The 27992-nt window shown below is 34.4% G+C and overlaps 1 protein-coding gene across 7 annotated transcripts; it reads left to right on the forward strand.

Moving 5' to 3' along the window:
• The first annotated feature begins 277 nt into the window (after positions 1-277).
• LOC117334420 (sodium- and chloride-dependent neutral and basic amino acid transporter B(0+)-like) lies at positions 278-27955 on the forward strand. Of its 7 annotated transcripts, none has more exons than XM_033894030.1 (18): positions 278-483; positions 776-969; positions 15158-15308; positions 15661-15792; positions 16119-16259; positions 17408-17627; positions 18051-18189; positions 18613-18747; positions 19230-19333; positions 19766-20003; positions 20550-20678; positions 20926-21025; positions 21301-21416; positions 21936-22109; positions 22411-22572; positions 23295-23363; positions 25195-25236; positions 27225-27955. In XM_033894030.1, exons 2-17 carry the CDS (start codon positions 874-876, stop codon positions 25198-25200), a joined length of 2112 nt encoding a protein of 703 aa, XP_033749921.1. In that variant the 5' UTR covers positions 278-483; positions 776-873; the 3' UTR covers positions 25201-25236; positions 27225-27955. The 7 variants fall into 7 exon arrangements, with proteins under 7 accessions (XP_033749921.1, XP_033749920.1, XP_033749918.1 ...); XM_033894029.1 differs by having other exon boundaries at positions 25195-25215; XM_033894027.1 differs by lacking the exon at positions 25195-25236.
• Positions 27956-27992: the final 37 nt, after the last annotated feature.

Consider the following 27992-nt stretch of genomic DNA (forward strand, 5'->3'; position numbering starts at 1 on the left):
ATAGAAAAGGCAATTATTTTGATAATTACTTCATTCCATCAATTATTAATTAGTCCAATTCATAGGCCGGGTCACAAACTTGTCACGAAATTATACCAGAGTCATAATCAAGAACTCCCAAGCGAGAAAATCATGTACCTGTTTGCACGCTTTCTTGTCGAACCACGCTGTGAAAAACACACACAGCGTGGTTCGACAAGAAAGCGTAACACAGCGTGGTTCGACAAGAAAGCGTGCAAACAGGTACATGTACACAGGCGCTTTGAAAGAAGGCAAGTCGGTCTTTCAAAAACAGGTTTTAAAAGCGTGTGTGTTCACCTGAGTGGTTTTTCATAAAGGATATATGATTCGGCTTTATCCGTCCAAATGCGGAGACGCTAAAACGAGGTAGAGAAACAGTTGTCGTCTGCTGCCATTAGAACACTGCTCTTGGAGGTGAGCAGACCAAAAACTAGTGTTCGGTGAAGACGGTTTGAGTGCAAGGTAAGATTTGAACAAGCTAACTTTCCTTCTACAATTTTACGTCATGGTTTGCACTTAGGCCAGTTGAGGTCCTAGCTACCTGTACTGTAGTTACATTATATATACGTCGCGTGCAGGAATTCGACGAAGCCCAGTTCATGTTTTATTCAAGCATATCCGTGTCCAATCCATAGGTGAATACCCGATAACTTCTTCAGTCTCCGAAACCCAACAGATTCGAGTTCGGATATGTGGCCTTATATAATATAACTAGAATATTGTATTAATTGTATGACGGATTTTCTTTTTGTAGTGACGTTTTTGTTTGGACTACCTACTGAAGTTTTGATAGCGGAACAAGTCTGTTCCTAGTTTCATTACCAGGGTGTGGCCGGTGTGCGTTTTACCAAAATGGCAATGCAACAGAAATTCGACGAGAAAATCGATACCCGATTGGCCGTTCTACAAAACAGAACTGACCTTATCCAGAACTATTTGGAAAGAAAGGTATTTTTTTCATATTCTGATTTATATGTTTATAACGAATCTGTATAACTGTATGTATACAAAAATCCATAAACTATATTCATAATGTGAGTGCGCATATTCAAACAACTTTAATTCACATTTTCAACCTAAATCTGATACCATATATATATACCTAGACCTTTTTCTAAAAGTGTTGGGCCAGACACTACATTCACAAAAGTTTACAATATTATATATAATCACCATTCACATTGTCTTTTTGTATATAAAAAATTCAGCATGAGCAGTCAAATTTTATAGCTGGTTTAAAAATTTGCATGTCTGTATTTACTCAAACCAATGACATGTATAGACATTGATAAAATTTAATTAGCATAATGCAAAAAATGTCTGAATGTATATTGACAATTTCCGACTAGTAATTCAGGGAAAGTAAAATTTTAACTTTTTAAAAAAATATTTTGGCATTCTAAGAATTCTGTTGACTTATATATTTAATGAAAAACAGTTCTGCCACAATAATTATCTGTTGGCTGAGCAGTTGAAGTTAGATTATGTACTACCCAGTTTTTACCTATTGTTTAGGTACAAATGACAGATTAACTTAAGATGAAAAGTATTAAACATCTATTCCACCAAATTATTCATTTTCACTTTTCGAATATGGTAGACTTTTGAACACTGCATGAACTTGGGACTTGCATAAAGTTCATACTAAAATGTTCTGCAGAGAGGATTATTTTGGTGTGGTATTGACCAGCAGGATTAATCAATTAAGGGTAGATAAGTAGAGAAATTCTATAATTACACATAGCAGGTGCCCTGTATTTACCACAAATATCCATCAGCACTTTTGTTTCTGGAGATTATCTCAGAATCTTAGAAGGCCAAACTTACTGAAGCCTGATGTGCTCAAGGGGTTAAAAAAATTCTAAGGTCAAGGTTACAGTACCAGGTCTCTGGTAAGTCCTAAAATGAAATTAGTCAAATTTCTGAAATTGCATGCGATACATCATCAGTGATATGCAAATGTGCAATAGGGGTTTTGAAACGTTAGTACAGCAAAGGTAGTATGCTTTTATCATATGATTTGAGTGGGCATTCTTCAAGGTTAAAGGTCGCACATTTGACCACTTCTGCAGTGTATGAAAGTATATATGAAAATTCCTTCGATAGCAATGCTCAACCATTTTTTTCCTTAATATGTGTTTATATAAACTGTATTTTATTTTGTCTGTCTATGTTTTCTCATTACAAAACAGAAAACAGATTGAAAATCGGTTGAAAAACAAATTTTCTATGCGATTTTAAAAAAACGAAAATCCACTGTCCTAAAATGGCATTTTTTCAAATATGCAAAAAACGTGTACTCAATGCATATTGATAAGTTGAATATGATTTAGTTTGTACAAATGGTGTAAGAATTGGCCAATTGTAATATTCAAACTAAAAACAGAACATTCTTCTATTTTTATGTAAGATATTTTAGGTAAAATGTTCCATTATGACCCTTTTAAGTGGAAGTTACTCCCCTTCTTAAATTTTAGCAAGTGAAACTGAAAGTATATAGATTCAAATATCTTAACGAGGTAGTAATAACACCTCAGTGTAGCTGTAACACGATTTAATTAATTGTGTTTTATACATAAACAAATGATAGTAATGTTGGTATGTGATAAACTACAGTCGACACAAAAAATAAGTCTGTAAATGCGTACATTCAAAACTAGGTCAAGTTGACTTTCGATATGACGTTGAGTCTTCGTCAATGAAATGGTGTGTTCATCCGTTACTGTAAACGTTTCATTCGTTTAATATTGATGCTTAAATTGATTTGATTGTTTGTTGTGTAATTCAAACTAATGGATTCCATACAAAACTAGAGAGAAAATGTGTATTGTGTACCGCCTAGATCAGGGTCTCTCGGCGCTACTTTCGACCGCCATCTTTGATTTTATGATGTTGTTCAGTGACCCCCGTCTCGAATAAATGACATTTTCATGTGTTTCCCGGGATTGTCATACATATTATTATATACCCAAAAAATCAGTAATACAGCCAGTATGGTCAGGCCGTTTGACTCCGCTGGAATTACGGCAATATTCATAATTCGGTTTTTCAAAAAATCTGCATTCCTTACCCTTTTGCCATTGTTAACATACGAAATATAGTTAAATCAATAGGATTCCTTATGGATATTTTCAGGTAATTTATGCGTTTGTTTAGAATGATAAAGACAGTTAAATCCTCCGGATACAAAACCCTATAATTGCCAGGGGTACGTGTTTTAAAGCGTTTCTAAGATATTGATACGAGTTACCTGCCCTTTGCTTGAGCATTGCTACCTTAGACAATGTGTCTACAGAAAATTGAAATCCCATAGCCCAAGTCATTTCTCCATAGATCCATTTTGTAAACATATTGTTGAAAGTAGCATAACTGTCACGCAAACGCTTGCATCATCCAGTAATAACACGCTGTTATGGGTAAAAAAACTGTTGTAAGCTCTGATTTCATATGATCATTTGTCAGAAAATATTGGAATGTTGTTTACATGAATTGTAATGTATGTCAGGACTCAAACTTTTCGTAGCCAATCAGGCCAACACTTTGAAATTTTACATAGACCGACCAGGTTTTCTATAGCCTCTGGCCATCGGACCACCTTTACTTTCAAACACTGCTTCTGAAATAGTTTGTGTACAAGATATTTAATGAGCCCTTCATTAGGTTTTCTTAATTTAGCAAGTTTCATTATATTAAAAATTATGTATGCTGTTATTTCCATATCTTAATTTAGTTAATTGAATACAACACATGGGTTAAGTTCAGGTTTAGACAAATTGTGGGGCCCAGTCACCGACATGTCATTACTATATTCTAGTTATTCCCGATAATGAGAGATCATGACACATTATGATTTTAATGACCTCTAGCTGTCTGTAGGAATTATTTGGATAAGGGAAAACTTTGAATATTGGTGTTTTGCTAGGACTAGCTGTATTGTCTATGGTGGGGATTAACTGTTTTGGTTAGATATGTGATCTCTTACCAAGGAGAGTGAATGAAGGTGAGTCATAGGGTGGGAACTGTTCTTGTCACGAAGTATACAATTGCTAAGTACATGCCTTTAAAGTTTTGTGACTAAAATAGATGCACTTATCTGATCAATATATCTTAGTGTATTTGGGGTATTAATTGGTAGGAGTGATACCAATTTTCTGTTTATCAAACACTATACTCTTTATTATAGGGGTTCACTTAAATATCTTGCATCTAAATGTAAAAAAACTTTTAAACAGAAAAATGTCATTTCTATAATGGGTTCATCAAAGGTGGGTTGGGTGTAGTGGATTTTTGGGGGATGGGAAGGGGCAAATTATAGAAAAGTTAGTTCCATTAGTTAGTTTACTAATTTTATTCATTAGATGTTATTATAATCCTGAAATCCATATTTTTGTAAAAAAAAAAAAAAAAAAAAAAACATTTATGTACTTAAGTCTGGCAGGAAATAAGTAGATATATTGTACCAGCTTGTTTAATGGAGAAATATCCATCCAGGTGTCGGAGAATTAACATTTCAAATTGATGTGATTCATCCAGAATGAATTTAGGTGATTGGGACCATTAAGAATTTGTAGGTATGGGTATGGACCAATTCAGAACTTTCTCTTGGCCTTATCCTCAGAAGCAGCTTATTGATCAATGAAACATATTGCCTCCTCCCAGCTACATGTACACCCCCACCCACCGCCCTCACCGCCTACCCCCATTAAAGGAAGTTTGAAGTTCTAGTTGTATAACACAATCTTGTAAGCTTTTATCACCCTTCTGTCATTTTGTTTTCGTATTCACCCAAGCTCAATGTAAACACTCCCTGATAAGTTCAATAGAGTGGGCCAGCAATTGTTCAAACTAACAGGGTGGAACAGATCTCCTAAAATAACTTTGGTCATGTTCCCTTCAGGTTATCAAAATAAAAGCATAGTCAGTTTAAATTCAAGCAAGCTATTTAAAATTACAAATTATAAATCATTTTGAAATACAATTTATGCAGATCCACATGGCCATTAAGTGTTTTTTACAATATTTTTTCACATTGGAAAATGAATCTTTGTTTATGAATAAAGATTTTGTAGATTTGTGGGTTTTCAATTACATGGCCTGTAAATGTTTATAATTGAGATTTAATAGTTCTGTTGACCAGTATGACCAAACTTATAGGTAGACAAGTAACAAATTGGTGGTGGGGTTTTTGAATACTGGTCTGTAGTAAATCAACAGACATAGTCTAGCTAATAAAAGATCTGACAATTCTGTTAAATCACAGTTGACCCCAATTTTCAGTCTGATAACTCACAAATGATGCTCAGCAGCTGTTTATATCTTAATTAGCATCCATTCTGAATTAAATCCAGTTTTCTTAAAATATCATTTATTGAAAGTTTCTTATTGTGGTACTGTACATACCAACCATTTTATCAACTGTATGCTGAAATGAAACAATTTGCTGAACCAGTGCCGATATTAATCGATGACACTTACCTTCGATTGAGTGGCCTGAATATTTTACTGCATATAAGTGTTTGCAGGCAAACTGTTTTAAAAAATTACCTTGAACAGGTTGGGAACTCCCTCGGTCTGAACAGTTTTAATTTTTAAATATGTTGACTCTTGATTGTATTTTACTACTGAGTGTGCCCTTGAAAACATCAAAATTTCAAATGTTGGCATAATATTGAAAACAGCACCTTTTGCTTATCATACACAACTTTTGTTGAACAGCTTTTGTTTTTGGAAGAATTTCTTGGGTTTTTACATCTTTCAAAAATAGGTGATTTTGGATGCTCCAAAAACTTTAAAAAATTGCATAAAAAACATGTTGAAACGAAAAGTTACTTCTCCAATTGATTAACACATTGGTCTATTATGATGGGAGCCAAATTGGCAAGGGACCATGGGAGAAATTAGACGTACGACCCTTTGTAGATTATCATTCACTCCTAGATGTGGCTTATCAAGATGATAGTCAAAAGTGTTTGAGACAAATTGTAATTATGATCGGCTTTTTTAGATGCTGTCGTTTTATTAGCTCACCGGTTACGATTAACCAAGAGCTAGCTAATGCTGTCACCCCGGCATCCGCGTCGGCGTCCCACCCCAAAACTTTAAAGTTTTTGGAGTAAGTTTTTGGAAAGCTTGTAAGTCCAAAAGTATATACCTCATGCCCTTCTAAGTTGGTTGATACATTCATTAGAGGTCTAGGAGTGATGTTATGGCAAAATTATGCAGAAAAAAATTGTGATTTTTTTGCATTTTACCATTTTGTGGACTTAACTTTTTTGGCACCAAAACCCACTTTAAAGTTTTGGGGGTAAGTCCAAAAGTATACACCTATCACCCTTCTAATTTGGTTTATACATTCATTAGAGATCCAGGAGTGATGCTGTGGCAAGTCATGCAGAAAAAAATTGACATTTTGGCAACTTACTATTTAGTGGACTTACTTTTTTTGACACAAAAACTCACTTTAAAGATTTTGGGGGTTAGTTTTGAAAAGCTTGTAAGTCCACACCCTTATTTTGTTTATACATCCATTAGAGGTCTAGGAGCGATATTATGTGACATACAATTTCAAAATGACATGCTTATACATACATAAAAAATGAATGCATAGTGTGATTGCTGCCGCCGGTGAGCTTTTGCAATCATTAATTGCACTCGTTTCATTTGTTGTCGTTGTTGACTAAAGTATATGATGTCGACGGTAAAGCGTCCTTCAACATACTATATAGATTAGAATCTAAAGTACAGTACCGACATATTAACGCACTTTGTCTTAAGGAACAATAATTACAATTGTTAATTTGATTGAAAAACGTAACAATAGCAAATTGTAGAGGTTACTTCCGTGGGCTATATCTGTCACAATAGATACGTGTGTTGGGGCCGCGGTGGCCGAGTGGTTAAGGTGTCCCGACACTTTAACACTAGCCCTCCACCTCTGGGTTGCGAGTTCGAAACCTACGTGGGGCAGTTACCTGGTACTGACCGTAGGCTGGTGGTTTTTCTCCGGGTACTCCGGCTTTCCTCCACCTCCAAAACCTGGCACGTCCTTAAATGACCCTGGCTGTTAATAGGACGTTAAACAAAAACAAACAAAACAAACAAAACCAAATTGGAATTAATTCTGTAATGAATCGGATGTATTTTCTTCCCACTTTTCAGACAGACTTTTTTCGGTAAGAATGACATTTTGAGGAGTAATTTTTAAAATTTGATGTGTTTTGCATGTTGTGTCAATATGTACTTATGAAATGAATTTTGGGAGTTTGCATAAAACTAACCCAAGTTTCCTCTAACCCTGACAACATGTCTGGTGTTAAGGACCAGAGCATACTACTATACGAAAGCATGGAATTCTATCATCATTAGGTGTTGCCAAGATTTTAGTGCAGATGAAATAAAATCCGGCAAAACGTACGACCACCCTTACATTTATATAATTTATATATAAATGAGATTTATCCCCCCCCCCCCCCCCCCCCCCCCCCCCCATAACATAATATGCCATGTTTTCTTAATTTAAACTAAGTAAAACACAATAGAAAAGGTCAGGTGTTCGGTCATGCCATATCTGTTTTGTCTGCCCTAAAATCTTGGCGTCACCTTTTTGAATTGTTTCCATATAGCACTCTGGCCTTACAGACATTGTATCAGGGCCAGCGGAATCTCGGGCTAGCATAAAACTTAATTGCTACTAATGAAGCAGGACAGATGAGATGTAATTGTGTCCCAATTCTTGACCATGAATCACTTTCTCAAGAATGGTAATTCATTGAGCTAATTCATTTCTTTTTCAGTGTTCTCTAACTTGGCTTGTTGATACAGTTTATGTGCATGATTAATCTTGATATCAATTGTATGAATTAGACTTTCAGACCACCATCTTTGATATTGAGTGTTATTTAATTCTCAGAGTTGTTGCCCTTGATTTTTCTTAATTGGTCCATAAAGTCCGTTTCCTTCTGTGTAGTCATACTTTTTACACATGCATATATAATGGTTTCCTTTGCTAGACATTTGTATACAATCGTTGTTTGCTTCTCATTTCAAATGTCAATTCGGTCCATTTCACCCTCCACCCCTCAATTGAAGTGTCCCTTTATTCAGATATAACTATAGTCTCTTGACTATAGTCATGGTACTCTATACATTGATCACAGAATAATAGCATAGTATACTGTACCATTCCAAAGACGAACAATAACACTGGCCTATTGTAAATAAATATATCACAACTCAATTAGGATTCAATCTAATATTCATGACTATTAATTTATCAAGTTTTATTAGTAAATTTGGGGAAAAAATCAAACTTGGATAGATCTATAATGAAGATTATGCCATGGGTGGGATCTATATGTTCCTTATATAGCTGGCCTAGCTGTTTTTCCACATCTACATGCAAACATTATACATATATATATACATATGTGTATACAGATCTTTACTGTGATTTAATTCAGGCAAACTATCTGCATCCATGATTTTATTGGAGGCTTTCATAATCATATAACCAGGAAGCAATGTTTGAACCTTGACTGAACTTTAGTATATATATATATGTAGACATTGCCAGCCTAGATGAAAAACTAAAAACATTACTTAACATACTTCTGAACACAATGTTTTGTAATTGTTAAGAAATTATAAGTCCTTTTTATCACAAGGAAGAATTGCATGGAGCTTTGTGAAAGTGTTGTATACAAACAGCATGCAGTTAGAAAACACTGAAGAATGGCTTAAATCCAGCCAATTAGTTTACTGTTGGAACATTTGTGTTAAAAGGAAGTCTTTCTTCGTCCTATAAATTAATATCTTTATTTATAGAAATATTTGGTCCTCCAGCGAGGAGCCAAATAATCAATTCCCTGTCCAGCAAAGTTTCGTTCACAAGGATACTGTAGACTCTTACACTTTATCATACTTATAAAGTCTTTATCATACTGTAATTAGCGTTTATATACATTTGCTGGAATTTAGATTTATCAGTAGTTATGATAAATGTACCAACCAGTGTAGATGACTTACTTCCCCTTGTCAAAATATTGAGGTATTTATCTTTGTGTATTATAATTCATTAATTGCAGATGGATAATTGATGTATTTATTAAGTCTTGGGTGTTATTGATATTCTGCCGACTTAGAGAGGATTGGGGTTCAAAGCCTCCATTCTAACCTATTATAGAATATATACACAATTATCCATTTATTGCATTTAAGATGCATGAAAATTGACTTCTTTTTTTTCACCATAATTTTCTGGTTTGAAAGCAACTTTACCATGCTCGACAATCCTTCCTAATCTGAATTAGGTCCCCAAGTTCGAACATTTGAGCAAAACTTGTTAGTTGTACATAATTTTGAAAAAAAAATCAATTAGTCTAACAGATTAAAGCGAGCAGCTTCAGATATGTTTTTGAGTTAATGATAATTTGTCATGGGGATTAGTTTTTCTTTGAATTGAACATGTCTTCCCCATGGAAATTCTAAGAAGTTTGTCAAGAATGTAGTACAAATGAAAAGCAATTGTAGAAAACAAAACATTTCATCGGTTATATGTGCCTCAAATTAAAATAGCCAAGAAAGACATGATGATGGAAAGCTTGTGGAAGTTTCTGCATTATTGAGGGGAGTATTTATTTATTACATATAATTAATTGACAAGCCCCATTGTGTAGAAGTGCAGGACTTTAAAGTTATCATCGTGACTGATTGTAACATCATAGTAATCTCATCTTGTAAATTGCACCCATATGGGACAAGTGTCTAAAACAGGGTACAAATTGCAATAATTGTCTACATTTACAGAAAATGGAGAACTATAATAGGCTGATACATAGGATAATTGAATATGGTACACATGAACTTTTTATATATCCTTCAGTTCAATCATAAAATGTGGTCTTGGATGAAACTCATTGCCACCGAAATTTGTTTTTCTCAAGTACGTTTTGTAATTTACACAATGTGAAAATTCCTGTTTTTCAAAATCTGATGTGATTGTGAAACAACAAAAGCGTTAATGACCGTTCTTTTGTTCATTTATGACAAACAGTATATACTGTTTGGTATATTCATCTTAGTAAATTGCATACAGACTCTTTCATACTTTACTGATACAAAACTGTTTGTATAGAGTTCATCGGGAGCTCACTCAACCTTATAGACAAACCGTGGGAAAGACATTTAGTGTGTGTCTTTATCCTGTCCAGAAGCCTTAACAGGTAATTTGGGGTATGTCTTGGCTAAATAAGGTGAGTCTCCGAAAGGGATATCTAATATCTTAATTTCTGGTATATTATTGGATTCACAGCATTGTAAGTTTTATTTGGGGATGCCTTCAGAATTATGTAAAGGAAGTGATGTAATAGTGTGAAACTTAAATTTATGGTTGAAATGAACGTATTGAAGATAGTAGATCCTACCTGTATGTAAGTTAAACTTATATTAATCACGCATGTTGGCTCTGATTAAAGTCCATGAAATTATACTGTAGGACCTGAAAACTGTAGTACCCAGAGAAAACCTACATGGTCGGGCAGGTGACCCCACATAATACCCTTTTCACCTCCAATCGGGGAAATCCAGCCCTGGCCATCTAGGTTAAAGCTCAAGACGAGTGTTACCACTGTGCCACCGGCCACCTACAGCAGATTGATTCTTATTAAACTTGATTATATCAGACACTAAGAATGTTTTACTTCCAATCTAGACTTAAGTTTCATTTATGACTGTTCTAACATTTAATGTTACCACAAATCTAGCTACTATACCTCAACTTTCTAAGGGTTCTAATTAAAGATGCATAATGTTTACAATCTGATCCATTACTGGCTAACCTCATACCAGTAAATACCTCAAGCATAAAGAAGTCGGGCCTATAGACTGTGAACATTGCTGATCAATTTACCTTTCAATAATTCAGTTTGATATGTTAACCAATATATTAAATGTCAAGCTTTCAGGCTTCAACAGAGAATGTTGAGAAATTTTCCCGATTTGTTATATTACTTAGCATTATGAAGCATATCGGTTACAATGAAGTTTTCACCAGCAGATTTAAAATTCTTTAATTGTATGCAAATTATAATGACTGTTTGAAGAAAGTTTACTTTTGATATAAAGTTATATATAAGTCTGTTCCTAGAAAATCATAGCCTCCTGGTATTGAACACCAAATTATGTTGCAAGAAATGCAGATTATATTTCCATTGACAACATATATTTGGATTCATGTAGATTCAAGCTGATGGTAATTAGAGCACAAAGCTTAATTATTTGAAGCATATAGATGTAGTATATTATACTGAATGGCCCAGATTTGAAAACAAATGACATCTGTTTTTGTTGTATGTCCATATAGATAAAAGGAAGTGAAGCATGAAGGGTAGATATTTAAATAACACAAGTCTGGAGGACACGTAAATGCTGAAAGGAGCGACTGTAATATGATTACAAGGTGGTCATGACGCTCGCGCTTTATTTTTAAAAACCAGAGATCAGATTTTCATAGCTATACATCAAGTACTCCAGTCTTAACACAATACACCTGACAAGACATTCCTTATACATTTTCAAACCATATGAAAAAGAAAATGAGTTGAACTAAACTGGCTGATGTTACAACCTGACAAGTACTCTGGGAGTCTCGTATGTATAGTAATTTTGGAAAAATATCTTCATCTGGGAGTATATAAGCTTACATTTTGTGTTTGCATTGACTTTAGCCCATGCTTAAAAAGCCTATATTAATCCAGACCTTTTCAAAGTCTGTTTTGCAAAATGTTTTAACTGCATTAACCATGATACATCCTATTTTGCATACGGTGTCCTAAACATTAGCTTTTTGTTAAGTTTATGATCGAATGCTTAAATGACAAAGAATTTGTCATTATGTAAAGTTAGTATGGCCGGCGTTTGATAGAATTCCCAGTCTCAATATGCAAATCATCCTACCATACATAGAATTACATACATGTATGTAGCTTGTTACATATAGCTGCATTATGACCTGTTAATATGTATAGAATTGTACAGCGACTATCGCATGAAACATTTAAATTGGCCACAATTTAAAGAATTCTCTTGATCGTTCTCCACAGCTAAATGGCAATATATACTCCATATTTATCTTGTTTATGGTTGCATATATTTCAATAATTCTAATCAATTCTTGCCAAACATTCAATATCATAATTGCTCATTTTAGATTTCATATAAAAACTTGCATGTATAGCATAACATATAGGTCCTCAAGTTATACTTGGTTTCCAATAATTCAGCTGAAAGTTATTAAAATGTGCTTTATTAAGCTTTGTCAGCTACATAAAATCATCCAATAAACTGATCTGTACCATTAAAAGTTTACACTTCCTGCAATGGAAAATTATGATTCCCTGAAACCTATTCAATTGGAACTTGTAAATACCCTGTGCAATATACAAGTGTTAACAACTATTACTCATGAATAGGTTGGCAATCCCTTAGATTTATGTACAGAAAGCTTTTAATGTTCTATAGAATATGTATATACATGTACAAAATGTATTTGTATACTTTTTTCAAATCAAACAGACCATGATATTGACTGAAGGTATGCATTGCACATGCAATGTGACCTGCTGAGGTAAATTTTAAGTCTGTAGGTAGATGTTTGTCTCTGAATACAAATTCACCATGGAACACACCAATACAGATGCATTGTTGCTTGATTTTCTGAAACAACAAAGCCCAAATAAAAACTTGGCTTCTAACACCAATATAAAAAGTGAAATTATATATACTAAAGATTTTTCTCAGCTGATTTTTACATCATTTGTGATGATTTTTTTTTGTTTTTTTGTTTTAATGAATGAATCTTATTAGTACAAATTGCTTTATTTCAGCTGAGATAATTTTTTGCTTGAAAAATTTGTTAAATATTTATATACTGCTGGAATAGAAAGAGATCTGTTAACCCATTCAATTGAAACCGGTTAATTTCCCTGTTTGTTCACAACTCTGTACACATGGACAGGTTAATTTTTAGGTCACCTGAGACGTCTCTTGTGACCTATTCTAATTGCATTTTGTCCGCCGTCGTCTGTCCGTAAACAATTTACATTTTCAACTACTCCAAAACTACTGAACCAAATTCAATGAAATTTGGCAGGAAGCTTCTATGGCTACAGGTCAACTAAAATTTTGAATTATATGGTCCCCCATCCCGCAGGGGCCGATGGGCGGGGCCAAAAAGGGTCAAATTGACTGAAATTTCAAAAATCTTCTCTATACTCTGATATGGTAGAATCAAATACTCTTAATAGATGGAAGGGTCTTGTGGCAATGCTATACCAAAATTGTGAATTTCATGACCCTGGGGTCTCAAGTTTGCCCCTGGGGAGGGGGTAAACTTTACTATAGTTTATATAGGGAGATCACATTTTTGACTTATTTGTTGGATTTCTATTGGAATTAATTCTAACTTGGTTCAAATTATCAGCATAGGATGAGAGTTTGACGGTATGTACATGTTGGCCCTGACTGACCCCCAGGGGCTGATGGGTGGGGCCAAAAAGGGTCAAATTAACTGACATTTTAAATCTTCTCACAATTAACCCAAATAAGGTAGAATTAAATACTCTTCATAGATGGAAGGGTCTTAAGGTGCTTTACCATAATTGTGGATTTCCTGGCCCTGGGGTCTCGCAGTTGCCCCATGGGAGGGGATAATCATTTGTTTTATTTGTTTTGAAATTCATTCTAAATTTTTTAACATCATCAGATTGGGATGACTTCTTAATGGTATGCACATGTTGGCCCTGACTGATTCCTTAGACTGATGGGTCTGGCCAAAAAGTGTCAATTAAATTTACTGAAATATTTCAAATCTCTGGTGACCGTTAAGGCCCATGGGCCTCTTATATTATTTATATTTCAATTTCCTTGTGTTCACAACAGCTCGTTCAGTTAAATTTCAGTTTCCCTGTGTGTTCACAACTCGTACACATGGACAGGTTGTTATATTTCAGTTCCCTTGTGTTCACAACATGTACACATAAACAGGTTAATTTCTCTCATCCCAAAAAGATTATAATAAGACCAGTCCTTCCCTAGTGTAAAAGTTTAGTATAAATGTTTGAGGATGAGGGCTAACATTTGTAGCTTGCATATATATGTGTATAGTTACTATTTCAAAATGGATACTTCTGCATAAATGAATGTATTGTAGGCGGGGGCTTATTTGTGGATTAATATGGTACATTATGCAAAGGTATTTGTCCTTTAGGCTGTTCAACCCTTGTTGTAGATAAATACTTTTGAAATGAAATGGACCTTGACTGACAGTGATACCCTACAATATGCCATCTCAATTTCAGGTCTGAAATCTAGTTATATATTCGGCACAGCCTTTTATTAACCTGTCTTTCTGTAAAATGAATACAAATGAATACAAAATAATTACACAATTATCCTGATTTTAGCTTAGAATTAAGTTGAATAAAGCCTGAAATTGTTTGTCTGCCAGTACTATAACAGGTTTCCTCTCCGTCTGTCATCGTGTATGTGTACGTAATGGCAAAGTTTGCTGCACTCTAGCAGCTTCATTCCATGAAGGATTTTGATCAAACTTCACACAATGATAAAGGACCATAATATCTCGGACAAGTTTGAGCTTCAGTGGGTTTGGGTCAAGGGTAATGTTAATATTATTAGCGGGGGTCGTTAGGGGACATATATATTGCTTTAGCAATACCTAGTTAATAGTTATGGTTGTTAACAGAATAAATATGGTAATAAACTGATAATGCAAGTGTTTCTCTTCCTATTGTAATGGAAGTGATGTTTTAATCTGTATAATGACCATAAACAATTATAGGAGTAAAAAGAGTTCAAACTGAAGGCTTTTAATATTGTATCCATGTGTCACTCACTAGAAATGGATGTTATGCTTATCCTGCTGTTGTAGGATCTAGTTGGTAGAAGCCAACTCAAACTTATTTCTAATTCTAGATTAAAACAAATGCAAAATTTCATTTGATCCAAACACTAAAACATAGGATTTTGATCCAAACTTTCAATTTAGTTTCTATAATTTAGAATAGTCTTTAAAATTTAACAAAACAGATATATACATCTATGGAAAACTTGTATATTACAGGGTAAACGTCTAGATGATGTTGATGGAGATGAAAATCAGGAAAGAGGAAACTGGAGTGGACGTTTTGATTTCTTCCTTTCATGTCTAGGGTATGCTGTGGGTCTTGGAAACGTTTGGCGTTTCCCTTACCTCTGCTACAGGAATGGAGGAGGTAAGGTTTCAGCAATACACTAAAAACTAGATACATTTGTACATGTGTTTATCAGTTTGGGAATGGTGATTGCAGAGACAAAATTCTTGGTTGCATTTCAGATGAAATTAGTATTCAAGGTAAAAAAATAATCCTTAATTTGCAAGTCCTTCCAAAAAATTAGATACAGTAGTGAAGAGCATGTAGCTGTTATTGTCTTGTTTCAAATTCCTGGAACAATAAATATTCCAAAATACATGAAGATAAACTTTTAACACTTTATCAAATGTTCATGGACCTCATAAAATGATGCAAATAACATGTCTCGGGATGAAATTAAGGAAATTTGAACTCTTGACTTCCATTGTTTCAGGTGCTTTCCTCATCCCTTACGTCATTATGTTGGCAATTGTGGGTGTTCCGATCTTCCTGTTGGAGTTGTCCCTTGGACAGTTTGCCAGTGCTGGACCCGTAACATGTTGGAAATATGCACCACTCTTCACGGGTAGGGAAATCGTCTTAAGAGGGTGTTGTATGAATTTTAATCTAAAGTGAAAGTTAAAAAAAATGACATTGGCCTGATTAATGTATCGGTTATATCAATTAACATACAAGGAACATCCTGAATAAATTCTAGACCCAGTCTGTACCAAGAAGATTAAATTTTATTCCACCTTTTTAAAGTGTTGGAACTTTTAGTTTTGTTATATAATTTAGCTATATTTGAATTGAAAATGGGAACACAAACACCAAACATTCTCTAGTTAGATTTTTGAAACAAGAAACAATAATTTGAACACATGGTTATATATTAAATCTATGCCCTTCCAGGTGTGGGATATGGAATGTTTATCGTGTCTGCTCTTGTCTCCATCTACTACAACATGATCATCGGTTGGGCCTGTTACTATCTATTTGCCTCCTTCACTACCACATTACCCTGGGATAAGTGTGGATCCTGGAGTACGAACCGTAAGTATGACTCCACTTCAGTATAGATAACATGTTCATATTCTTGTCAACTATAATTGGCCTGCTGCCTAAAGTTCCACTTAAACAGATTAGACCTGTAAATTTGGTTGCATCATGAATTTGCCTTTATCCGGTTGGCATTCATATCTCTTGTGAATGTCAACTGAAAGGGAAACAATGTGCCAAAATTCCTTCTTCTGACATGCAGTAGTGTAACATATTTCATGTTGTAGGTTGATTGTATTTGTACTTTCAAAAGAAAACTAGGGTTCCATAATTTTCCTTTCCTTATTGTGTACGTTATATGTGAGCTTTTGCAATTTTATACGTAAACTCAACATGGACTGCCAAACGTTCTACTCGACTATGAACTACTGTTTCATGTCAAAAATTTGACAGAAGCTAATAAGATAAGATTTACAGTTAAATTTTTGACATGTTATCTGGTTATATCTTTTTATTTATAATCCATTTTCAAAGCTACTCAGTAAATATGTCGGCCATTTAGAAGTTTATTTTCTGAATCAACTATAAACAGTGTCTCCGATTGTTTTCAGTGGGTGTGGGCCTATGACCCCTCTGGGTCGGAAATGGGGGGTCATTTTCCAAAACCATGGGCCGGTCCCTATTGGTGTTAAAATTATCAAATATTATTGATGATATTTTTTACTAATTAAAACGTAACCACGAACGCACAGTAATTGGGTCATCGGTAAATGTCAGTAATGTTTTGTTTAGTCATACATATTCCCTTAATTTTTTTGAAGTTAACTTGACAAATTTAGTTTTCTCTCCAGGTCCGCCGGAGCTGAAATATCGGCCGATCTGTGTTTGTTTCATTTTCAATTCTCGCGTTAAACGAGACTTCATTAATTCTTGTACTAGTTTAGAAGTTGCCTCCCTTTAACCACAAGAGGCCGATACTGGCTGTTGCCGATGTTTTGGTCACGAACGAAGTTTATCTGAACTCAAGACTAATTCTTCGTCTTTTATTTTGTATTTTATCTATGCGCCAGGGCGGCCCTTCAGGAAATAAAACCATGCGTCATTAATAAAAAACGTGTGGGAATGCCGCGGGCGCACCGCCAATCTGAGACACTATAAAAATTACGCAACACAATGTATGAATTTCACTGATTCTTTTGCAGTTTGCTATGACAAAGTTCACATTCTGAACGTGACAGCTGGTGACACATGTGAATTGGCTGGTGCAAGAAAATGGAATACAACCTGGTACAGCAACCCCAACTGGGGTACTTGCCATAATGCTATGAATTTCGCCAAGTCAAATGTAGTTGGTTTCATCAACAAGACACAAGCCAACGAACATGGTATCAGGCGTGAGCTGCCATCTCAGGAATATTTTGAGTAGGTTTCATTTTTTATACATCGATCTTTTATCAGTCATAAGTTGTTTAAAAAGAAAAAAAAATATTATGGAACTGTAACATGATATTGCTGTATTGTATATATATATGTAATAACCTAATTACTGGTGTCCTTATATACTGTGGCAGCTATATCGTAACTCTAGATCTGCCAGAAATATAAAGGGGCATGCTGGGATAGTTCACCAGGGTGCAAGGAAACCCCACTTCAAAATTGCAGACTGTTTATGGGGTGATAAAACCAGCAAACAAACCTGATTGTTTTATACATTGACACCCACTGACAAAAATGTACACTCTACCAGTAACAAAGAGAAAATGACTTGAATCCATTGCATTGCATAGCTTTAAATAAAAATATTTCGAAATTTAATTTTTTTAAATTAAAAAAATTATTTTTCAGCTTTGTAGCAACTGGTTCAGGCTTCAGTGCAGGAATACAAGATTTACAGGGGCCACGTTGGCAGATGGTCCTCTGCTACCTACTTGCCTTCATCTTTGTTGTCTTGGCCCTCAGCAAGAGTATTAAGACTTCTGGAAAGGTAGGGACATGATGAAAACTCCTCATTAATGGCCAATTCTTCCTTTAACCAAACTGTGGATAGTACTTCTTATTTAAATTATCTGTTCAGTGTTGTACCCATGATCCCAATTTGTAGCTTTCGACTCATTTGATCACATGTAATTCTACAACTATGTTTCACAGGTATATAGTTTACTATTATTTTCTTGGCTGTTTGATATTGAATGTAGCTTTGGTTTTGGAGATTACTGTATATGTAAATCTTATTTCAAAAATTAATAAAATGTGAAAATAAAGAAAAAATAAATAAAATTTTACAACCATACAGGAAGTCAAATACTTATATAATATTCCATGTTGTGTATTTTAGGGCTAGCATAAAATATTTTTTGGTTGGTATTTTATAACTTCATTGTATTGTAAAACAACTGTTAAATTTCAGGTTGTGTACTTCACTGCCACCTTCCCTTATGTTGTTCTGGTCATCCTTCTGATCCGTGGTCTTATGCTGGACAACTACTTAGAGGGCATCAAGTTCTACATCACTCCAGATCTAGAGAGGCTGAGGGACTCTGGGGTATATATCTTGATAATTATTGCTCTGTGTGTTGACACAATTTTTATTTGAGCATTTTCATCAGTCTATCAATGGAAGACTAAGCATAATGTTATGACCTTTCCATTTGTCTGCTGTAAATGTTTTGCGCATTTTAAAACATGACTATTTTCGTTCATGCTTGTGAGCATTTTTGGTGGCATGAATACTTAGAATACACAAGATTGTAAATTCTTTTGTTGGTTATCTTCCCAAATTTCATCAATTTCAATACAGAGTTCTTTTTCTCAATTGCCATGTAGAGTCAAGGTCATGGTATTCAAGACAATAATATCAGTTTTTTTTCTCTAAAAATGTTGAAAACTTAGGTAAATTTACTAAAAATCAAACTACCAAGTCAGAATTGTGACTATATGGTAAGGGGACCCAACTGCAAGATTAATGTCAACTTTTGAACTTAATTGTTAAATTAAGTATAACGATGGATTTTTTTTCTCAAACAGGTATGGAAGGATGCTGCTGTACAGATCTTCTTCTCTCTGTCTGCTTCATGGGGTGGTTTGATTGCATTGGCCAGTTATAACAAGTTTCACAACCATTGTGTGAGGTGAGCAGTCATGGACAGCTACACATACTCTAGTCTTCAACAAACAAGATCTTTAATGCTCCTCAACACTCCAACTTGATGACCCTTAGTTTTTTCCCTCAGTTTGAGACACAATAGTGTATATGTATAACTTATCATGGGTATAATTTCAGATCCAGTAAAGTCCAAATAAGGTTATTGTTTCTAGGCATGGTAATAACAGCTACACTGTAGTTTTAGAAAATGCTCCATCATTATTTAACTTCAAAATGTTTAAATGTGCATTTCTTCATGGAAATTAAAAAAATGTTAGCAATGTGGATTCACAAGTCGGGTGAACCTACATTGCAAAAAATCTTCAAAGAAGTTTTGTTGTGAGTATAAAATTTGAATGTGTAAGCGTTTTTCTCTTGCTGTTGGCTAGATTTAAAGGAATTTAATTTGTTAATACAGAGACACGCTGACTGTAGCATTTGGTAACTGTCTGACGAGTGTGTTTGCTGGATTTGTGATCTTCTCCTACTTGGGCTACCTGTCCAAGCTGATTGATGTACCTGTGAGTGAGGTAGCAAAGAGCGGACCATCCCTGACCTTTGTGGTCTACCCATTCGCTGTAACAACACTTCCAGCGGCTCCTGTTTGGGCTGTCCTTTTCTTTATGATGTTGATCACTCTTGGTGTGGATTCGGAGGTTAGTAACATTGCTGTTAAAGTACACTTAAATTGGCTCCTCTGCAGATGTGATTTACATGTATCGTATTTGAGTATGGAAATGTATCTTTCCTGAGGGAAGCTAGAATAAGATATGACATTGTTGGCTTATCAGAAGTGAGATTATGTAGCATTTCTGACCATATAACTTGGGACAGAATTTATTTGGTAATGCATATGTTAGGATTTACTTCCATTTCACAGATATAATTGAATGAACAAATTAAATAGATTATTTATTTATTAGCCCTCTCCCTAAAGTATGATAGGAGGAGTGATTTCTCACCAAATATTTAAATGGGAAAAGGAGAATTATAACATTCAATTGTACAGCTCTATACCATCAAACTAGCTCTTTTAGAACTCGGGTAATCCGACCTTGAAGACTTTTCAAACATATACATATAGAACATTCACTAAAATTCACAACAGGTGGGATTGAAAATATGGTGCGAGTTAACCAGTATCCTGAAATGCTGAGGACCTCATGAATGATATAAAAAAATGCATTAAAATCATTTTCCAGTTTGTGTTGGTGGAGACCGTTATTACATCCCTCCTGGACAGATTCCCCAAACTTAGGAACTACAAGCTCTTCACTGTCATTGGAGTATCGGCCGTTTTCTTCCTGCTCGGTTTAACAATGACTACAAATGTAAGCAAACCTTTTGGAATGTTGTGGTACAACTTTAACAACAGTTACATCTGATTGTTACGCTGAATGCAGAATATACATTTATGATTATATTTAGAATTTAAAAAAAACTCTGTAACATATTAGACCCTTTCAGTTGACATAAAGCTAGAAGTCCATTATAATTGCCTTTTGCTAGAAATCTTTTAAGGAGTAAAATCTCACATTAAAATACTTTAAATTAAGGTAAAATGTATTTTAATTTTAGGGTGGAATCTACATGCTGGAAGTCATGGATACATATTCTGGTGGATGGAACATTCTTGTCATTGCCATTTGTGAATGTATCTCAGTTGGCTGGATCTACGGTAGGTATCTTCCCTCCTGATTTTTTAGCTCACCTGGACTTGATGGGTAATGAAGAGATGGTGTCAATTTAAGTGGATATTGTGTACGATTGCATTTGGAGAGGCAAGCTATAGATAATGGAATGTGTCTTGTGTTTATTCAGTGAATTATTAACTGGAGATCATTCCTCAACACTTTAGTATGTATAGTCTGAAATACTGATATTTTAATTAGCTATACACAATTCTTGAGTTTAGATGTTATGCTGAAACTTCGTTGATTTTTTTTGTTACAGGAGTGCGACGATTCATGAACGACATTGAATGCATGATAGGAAAAAGTATGGTGTTTACATTGCTGAAGTATTGGTGGGCTTTGTGCTGGTGTTTCCTCACCCCACTCTTGTGTGCTGTAAGTATAACATGTTCTTTATACTGTTCATTTGTTTTTAGCTCTCTTACTTCAGTTACAAGGCACCAAAATTTTCATTTTAAATGTTATTGTTTCAGAACACCTAAACAAGCTCCTAGACTTCTTAAAGGAATAATGATAGTTTTGGCTTGAAATTGGTTTGCTTCTACAAAAAAAATTGCTTGCAATGCTTTAAATGCAATTTTTATGCCCCCACCATGAAACATGAAGTCATGTCAGTCCTGTCGCATCCCGTACCAATGCAATGTAACTAGCTAATCTCAGGAACTGCTGATGTTTCTGGGTGTCAAGTCTGACAGCGCAGGCATTTAAGTCTTAGACATTTTCTAGTTTATATGGTTTTGCTTTTACAGAATGCTGTAAAATTTAGAATTGTTAGAAGAAATAGGAATTCTCCATTTGACTCTGCCTTGGTCTTTTGTGTTTCATTGGTTGTTACATGCAATCTCGCCCATTACAATTTTCCTCATTACCTTAAACTTTTATTTGACCTTTCAGGCCATCATTATTTTCTCCTGGGTGGATTACAAGAGCATGGGAGCCGGTGATAATGGTGATAAGTACCCAGTGTTTGCTGACGTAATTGGATGGCTGATGACACTGCTGGTGATCTTTTGTATCATCGGAACTGCAATCTACCAGCTAGCAATCACACCTGGAAGTTTTGCTGAAGTAAGTTCAAATATCTTTCCAGGTGTTTTAATAAGATACTAATTTGAAATCTTTGGTGCCATATATAGTAAAATTAGTTTGAATATTTTATGTGTATGACGTTAGTTAGCCATTACAAAACATTTTCTAGTATCTTATTTACTTGTAACTTTAAACATCTCGGTGCTGCAAAGACTATTGATTCAACTAAAAATCATTTTTGTTTTATGCTGCCAGAAGCAACAGTATAATTTGAATATTTCCTGATAATGAACATTTTATGAGTTTTACATGATCCATAATTTAACTAATTATTTTACAGCGCTTCAGGAAAACTTGCTCTCCTACACCTGAGTGGGGGCCTGCTCTTGTGAGGCACAGGGAAGAATGTGCAAACTACACCGTTGCGAAGGGATACGATCATTCTTTTGTTGTGGACCCTTGGAATGAAAGCCCTGTCACTAAGTCCAAGGCAGAGCTTCCGGTAGGCAAGAAAACAGAACCCAAATTTTCTGATTTTTACAACCATATCGGTCTAAACTAACAATATTTCATCTAAATACTAATTGGTGACTAGCAGTGAATTTTAGAGGGGAGGGATTTCAAATTTATTCTGTGTAAGTAAAACATACATAAAAAATAGAACAAAGAAGGCTTATAATCCCAATATACTATTTTTCTATTTAAGAATCTAAAGATCTTTGATGGATTAAAAATAACGTGAAAGTTTTTAATGAATTGTAACTTTCTTAGATAACAATTCCTTTTTATATAGGTATAGATGTATGTAAAGTGGACAACGCTTATTTTTTTGATGATATATAGAAGCAATTTTTCATTGATAGCACCTAATTTATTAAGTCCACATTTGATGTGATCTATCATACTAATTCACTCATGATTAACAGTTAGTCGTGTTCTGATTAAATCCTACACTTGTATTCACCAAATTGCTACACCATATAATCTTTATATAAGACCACCACATTTCAGTTCTCAATAAGGTTTGAAATGTGATGTGAATCAAATTTAGTCTTTTTCTGTTATTTGCTGACAAAATTTGTCACTTAAGGTTGCAATCAAAAATGAAAAACATTTTTTGAAATGCTTAAGCCTTCGAGCAAATCTTAATACCAAGGTGTCGGTAGTGCCCTAGTTTTAACTTGGAAAAAAAGTCTGAATAAAAGTTTGGCTGTTATGTTTCAGATGACCACAACAGGTGGTAATCACAATATAGGCTATGTTCCCTGTCAGGACATGCAGTACAAACCTAAGGTCGTTACATTAGCTTTCTCTATCTCTGTAGCTATATTCCTGTGATATATGTTGTAACATCTGACATCAGCCATAGAGCTTGGGTTCATCTCCTTTATGAATGTCACCATTTCAAAACTTTGGGAAATCATTGGTGTTACGGCTTGAATAATTTGTTAAATCGCTTCAATATTTATATGCCACATTATCAGATCGTAACTCCGAGAGTCTTTTTTTGGTAAATTGCACTTTCAAGTAATTTGTACTGCACAAATGTTTCACATATTGGACAAATAACAAGGTAACTTAATCATTACAGGTCTCATGAAAATCATTTTAGAAATAAAACTGAATGACAATGGGAAGTGTTTAATTACCTCTTCTGCAACTGTCATTTTGGGCCCAAAAGTTACAATCTGAAGCTTATCGGTTCTTTCCTTGAAAATGAAAAATGACATTTTTTCCCAGTGAAATTACCTGAACAGGGACATTATATCATACTTTAGAAGCTCTATGACTGGAAACTGTTATAAACTACATGCATAGAGGTCAGTGACCTTATACTCACAGCTGATTGCCCTGCACCCTTTACTCTACACTTAAATTAAAACTTAACTTCCTTAGGTCTATATACTTACATAACCAATAGATTGGGCCATGTACCAATGTTAAAGATTCATCACAGCAGAAGATTTTGCCAATCAAATGAAAGGCTTTTAAATCTATCAAGAATGGGGAGATCATATTGCTCATTGTCACAAAACAATATTCATGAAGTGATACATTTCTTCAATTATCAACCATTGCACTTAATTTTAATAGATAGAAAACTACAAAACATTTCTATACTATCGACTAATATCATTAACATATGTTAACCTTTACTTTTGTCATTGTGCTCTTCCTGTAGTGATGCACTTACTGCTGTAGTTTATATCACTTGCACTTGTAGTTGTAGATCATATTCGAGTAAAGAAAGGATGTTAAAGCTTGCTATGGTCTGTAACTCTGTCCTATCCAAGAAATCTCTTCACTTAGAACCTGCTGACTTAATGCCTAATTGGCTAATGTCTATACTGTCAATTTTCCTGGACTCGTTTTCTTTTTTATCTCAATGGTTTTACATAAATCTGATCTCTTCAGATGAAGATTAAATCAAGTAAAAGTCTTAACTTTTCTGCTGATCTTTTTGTCTAACAAATATCAAAGTTCTTTCTTTCATTGCTTGAAGCATATTTTGTGATACTTTCATTGGCACCCTTGCTATAATGACAAATAGTATTTCAATTAAATTCATATTTTATATTCACTTATTATCAGCCACAGAAACTGAATGTTTATTCCAACATTTGAACCTTCTAGTGTATGTAAATGTCTCTAATGGTAGTTAATATGTTGAGGATTTGATTTTCTTTTGAGGTTTGTAGACGTGGGGTTTATTGGATTGAGGATCTATAAGTTAATTGTAGATAGATTAAACTACAAAGTCCTACCTTTTATAAATGTTAATAAAACTGGCTATCTTATAATCAATATATACTTCATTAAAATGATAATCGTGTTTAAGTGGTGTTGGGAACTCGACTAATGCTCTACGTTCAGTCAGGTTCAAAATCTTCATTCCTTCCTCTGTCTTTTCATTTTGATCGTCATAATATCACTTAGAACAGTATTGTATTCCCATGTGAAATTCTGCATGAATGTACAATTGAACAGACTTAAAGGGCAAAGTTGGATCTTAGTTCAAAATCCATGCATATTTTACACTTTTGTGGTAATTTAAGATTTTATTAATCAAGACAGGGGAAAATATGTGTCCCAAAAACTCATTTCTAGTGTTACTTGAAAACAGGTATGACTCCTTCAATAGCAGGTAATTGGTTACAATTAACAGGTAATTGGTTACAATTAACAGGTATTTGGCTAACAATTTCAGCTAACAGCATGGTCAGTCTTGGTTTGAATTTTATACAGGACAAAACATATTCCATGAGTTTACATGATTAATGCAGATCAATTTTTTTCATCCCAAAAAAATGTAATATTTTTGCTCAAATTTTACATACAATACTTTAATGTACTGGTGGTAATCATTTTAGGTTATAAAATGTTTTTATACAAAATATACTGCAAAAGTTATATAGCACCTAGTATCATATATCAGGTAAACCTGTTAACCCTACATTTAAAGGGGGCCGCGGTGGTTGAGTGGTTAAGGTGTCCCGACACTTTATCACTAGCCCTCCACCTCTGGGTTGTCCGGCTTTCCTCCACCTCTAAAAAACCTGGCACGTCCTTAAATGACCCTGGTTGTTAATAGGACGTTAAACAGAAACAAACCAAACCCTACATTTAAACTTATGGCTCGATCCCCTGTGGCCATAGGGGTAGGGCCCAATAGGAGAAATAAAGGTAAATCCTTTAAATTGCTACTAGTCCTGAAAGACTGAATGGATTTTGAGGAAATTTGGCTTGGACCATCAAAGGAGATCCAGTGTTTTGTAATGCATAGTGTGGCACCCCGAAGCCTACGAGGGTCAAAAAGGGGAAAAGTAGCAAAATCCTTAAACAATGACCTGCATATTTGGTTTGAAACATTGTTTGAAGTGGTAGCTCAACAAGTAGAAATATTTGTATCAATGCTTACATAAGAGCATTTTGCTACGATTACTGATATATCGAGGTGCACGTTTAAAAACAGACCTGCTGAAACTCTAGAAATACCTGAAGCTGTCTCCGAATTTGATTGCATTCATAATGTATGAACACTAGGATTCATAAACAAGATCTAGGTTTAGATAAGTATTCCCACAACAGCCAAGGTAATTTGAACTGTTCAAGCATACAGAACTACAAACACTACATAATGCATTCCTTATTTTCACATTGGAGAAAACGGCCACTTAATAAATAATAAAGAACTATATATATGTTGCATGCTGGTTGATTTATGTAATTTCAGTAAAGAAAAATGCATGTTTTTCATTTTATTACTATGGTCTGATGGGTTTATATAGCTGTGCACCTGTTCTATATACATAAATTATGGCCAAAAGTTTTATCGATATTAAAGGTAGCTTAAGCTTTCTCATAGCAATTTTATTGTTGATAGCACATTTACACACTATAAGTATTAGATATTTAATGCATGTATAATATTACCAGTCCATGGTTTTTTACACTAGGTCTAAGTTGACCTGTGCAACATTTGGATCAAAGTCCATAACAGTTGGTCCACATGTCAAAATCGATATTAAATTTGGTGGAAGTTGGTCAGTGTTCAGATATTTCTCAATCCTTGTAGTCAATATTACATTTAGTCGGTCATTATTAAATTTAGTCCAAGTTATGGTCCAGGTCTAATGAGTTTGTCACAATGAATTGTCACAATCCAGGTTTAAATGGACCATATTACTGTGGGTCTAAGACACTTTCTGTCGCACATGAATATGATTCCCATATTATGTCCATATTATATTTGGTCCAAGTCCTTAGTGAAATTAATCCATGCAGTATAACAAAGGCAATAACGTCCCAACTCTAAGTCAATGCTACATTTGGTCCATATTGTATTGTTTGATTTGATTTTTTTTCTTTTTTTTTTCAAATGATTCAAATATGTACAGGATGCCACCTTTTGCATAAAGAAAAATAATTGACTTCATTTTTACGTTTTTTTTTTCTCAAGTCGATATGAGTGGTTATAAAGCAGTTTTAAAAAGATCAATAATCAAAGATAACGTTTTTTTGCAGTTTTGAAATGATCTAAAATCGAAATTACAACTTATATTTACACTTTTTGTAGAATTCTAAACAATTCCATAAGTTTTATATTGATTTCCAAAGCAATTGAGTAGTAATTATATAAATTGTGTTTTTCAGATGACCCAGAAGGGAGGGTACACCAATGATGGATACGAAGCTAGACTGTAAGCTGCTTTGTATGGAAGAGGAATATAAAACTACTCAAACAAGAACATGACACAAGTTATGACATATCTTCAGATGTTTGAAAATTGTGCATAATACCATATACAGACTAGCTGTGCTGTTCTTAATACTATAGGACTCCAGGAATCTCAATGTGACTAACGACGTTATGAATGCAGTGTGGGTAAAAGGTCATCAGTGGAATTTTTATTTGCTGCTACAACATCATAAAAGATCTTATTACATGACAGAATCATAAGGCATCTCCGACTCTTTGATGAAATACTCTGCTTATATCAATATGGATTTACCTACCCTTAGATGAGCGATGATCACAGTTCTTTTTACCTTTATTGCTCAAAGGAATGACAAGAATTTCATTACGGTCACATGTGTTCATTCCAGAGCTGCCCTGGGTAACTGGATTTGGTTTCGAAAGAGGTTGCTATATAAGTCCCCAACAATTTGTGCCAACTGATGTTCTGTAATCTTTAAATGGGTCGTGTAATGGTTAGAACAGATATTTTATTCACTTTTTGATCTATTTTATAATTCATATCTACCATACTCACCGTCATATTTGTAAGTAAGACTAACACTTTTTTTAAACAGACTATCTTCCTACAAAATCTGTCGCCTCCAAAAAAAAAGAGAAAAAAAAAATTTGAAGTAATTTTAAATTAGCAGATATGTTATAAAGTGTCTATTTTACAAAAGAAA

The sequence above is a fragment of the Pecten maximus genome, chromosome 9, assembly GCF_902652985.1.
Source record: "Pecten maximus chromosome 9, xPecMax1.1, whole genome shotgun sequence".
Lineage (NCBI taxonomy): Eukaryota > Metazoa > Mollusca > Bivalvia > Pectinida > Pectinidae > Pecten > Pecten maximus.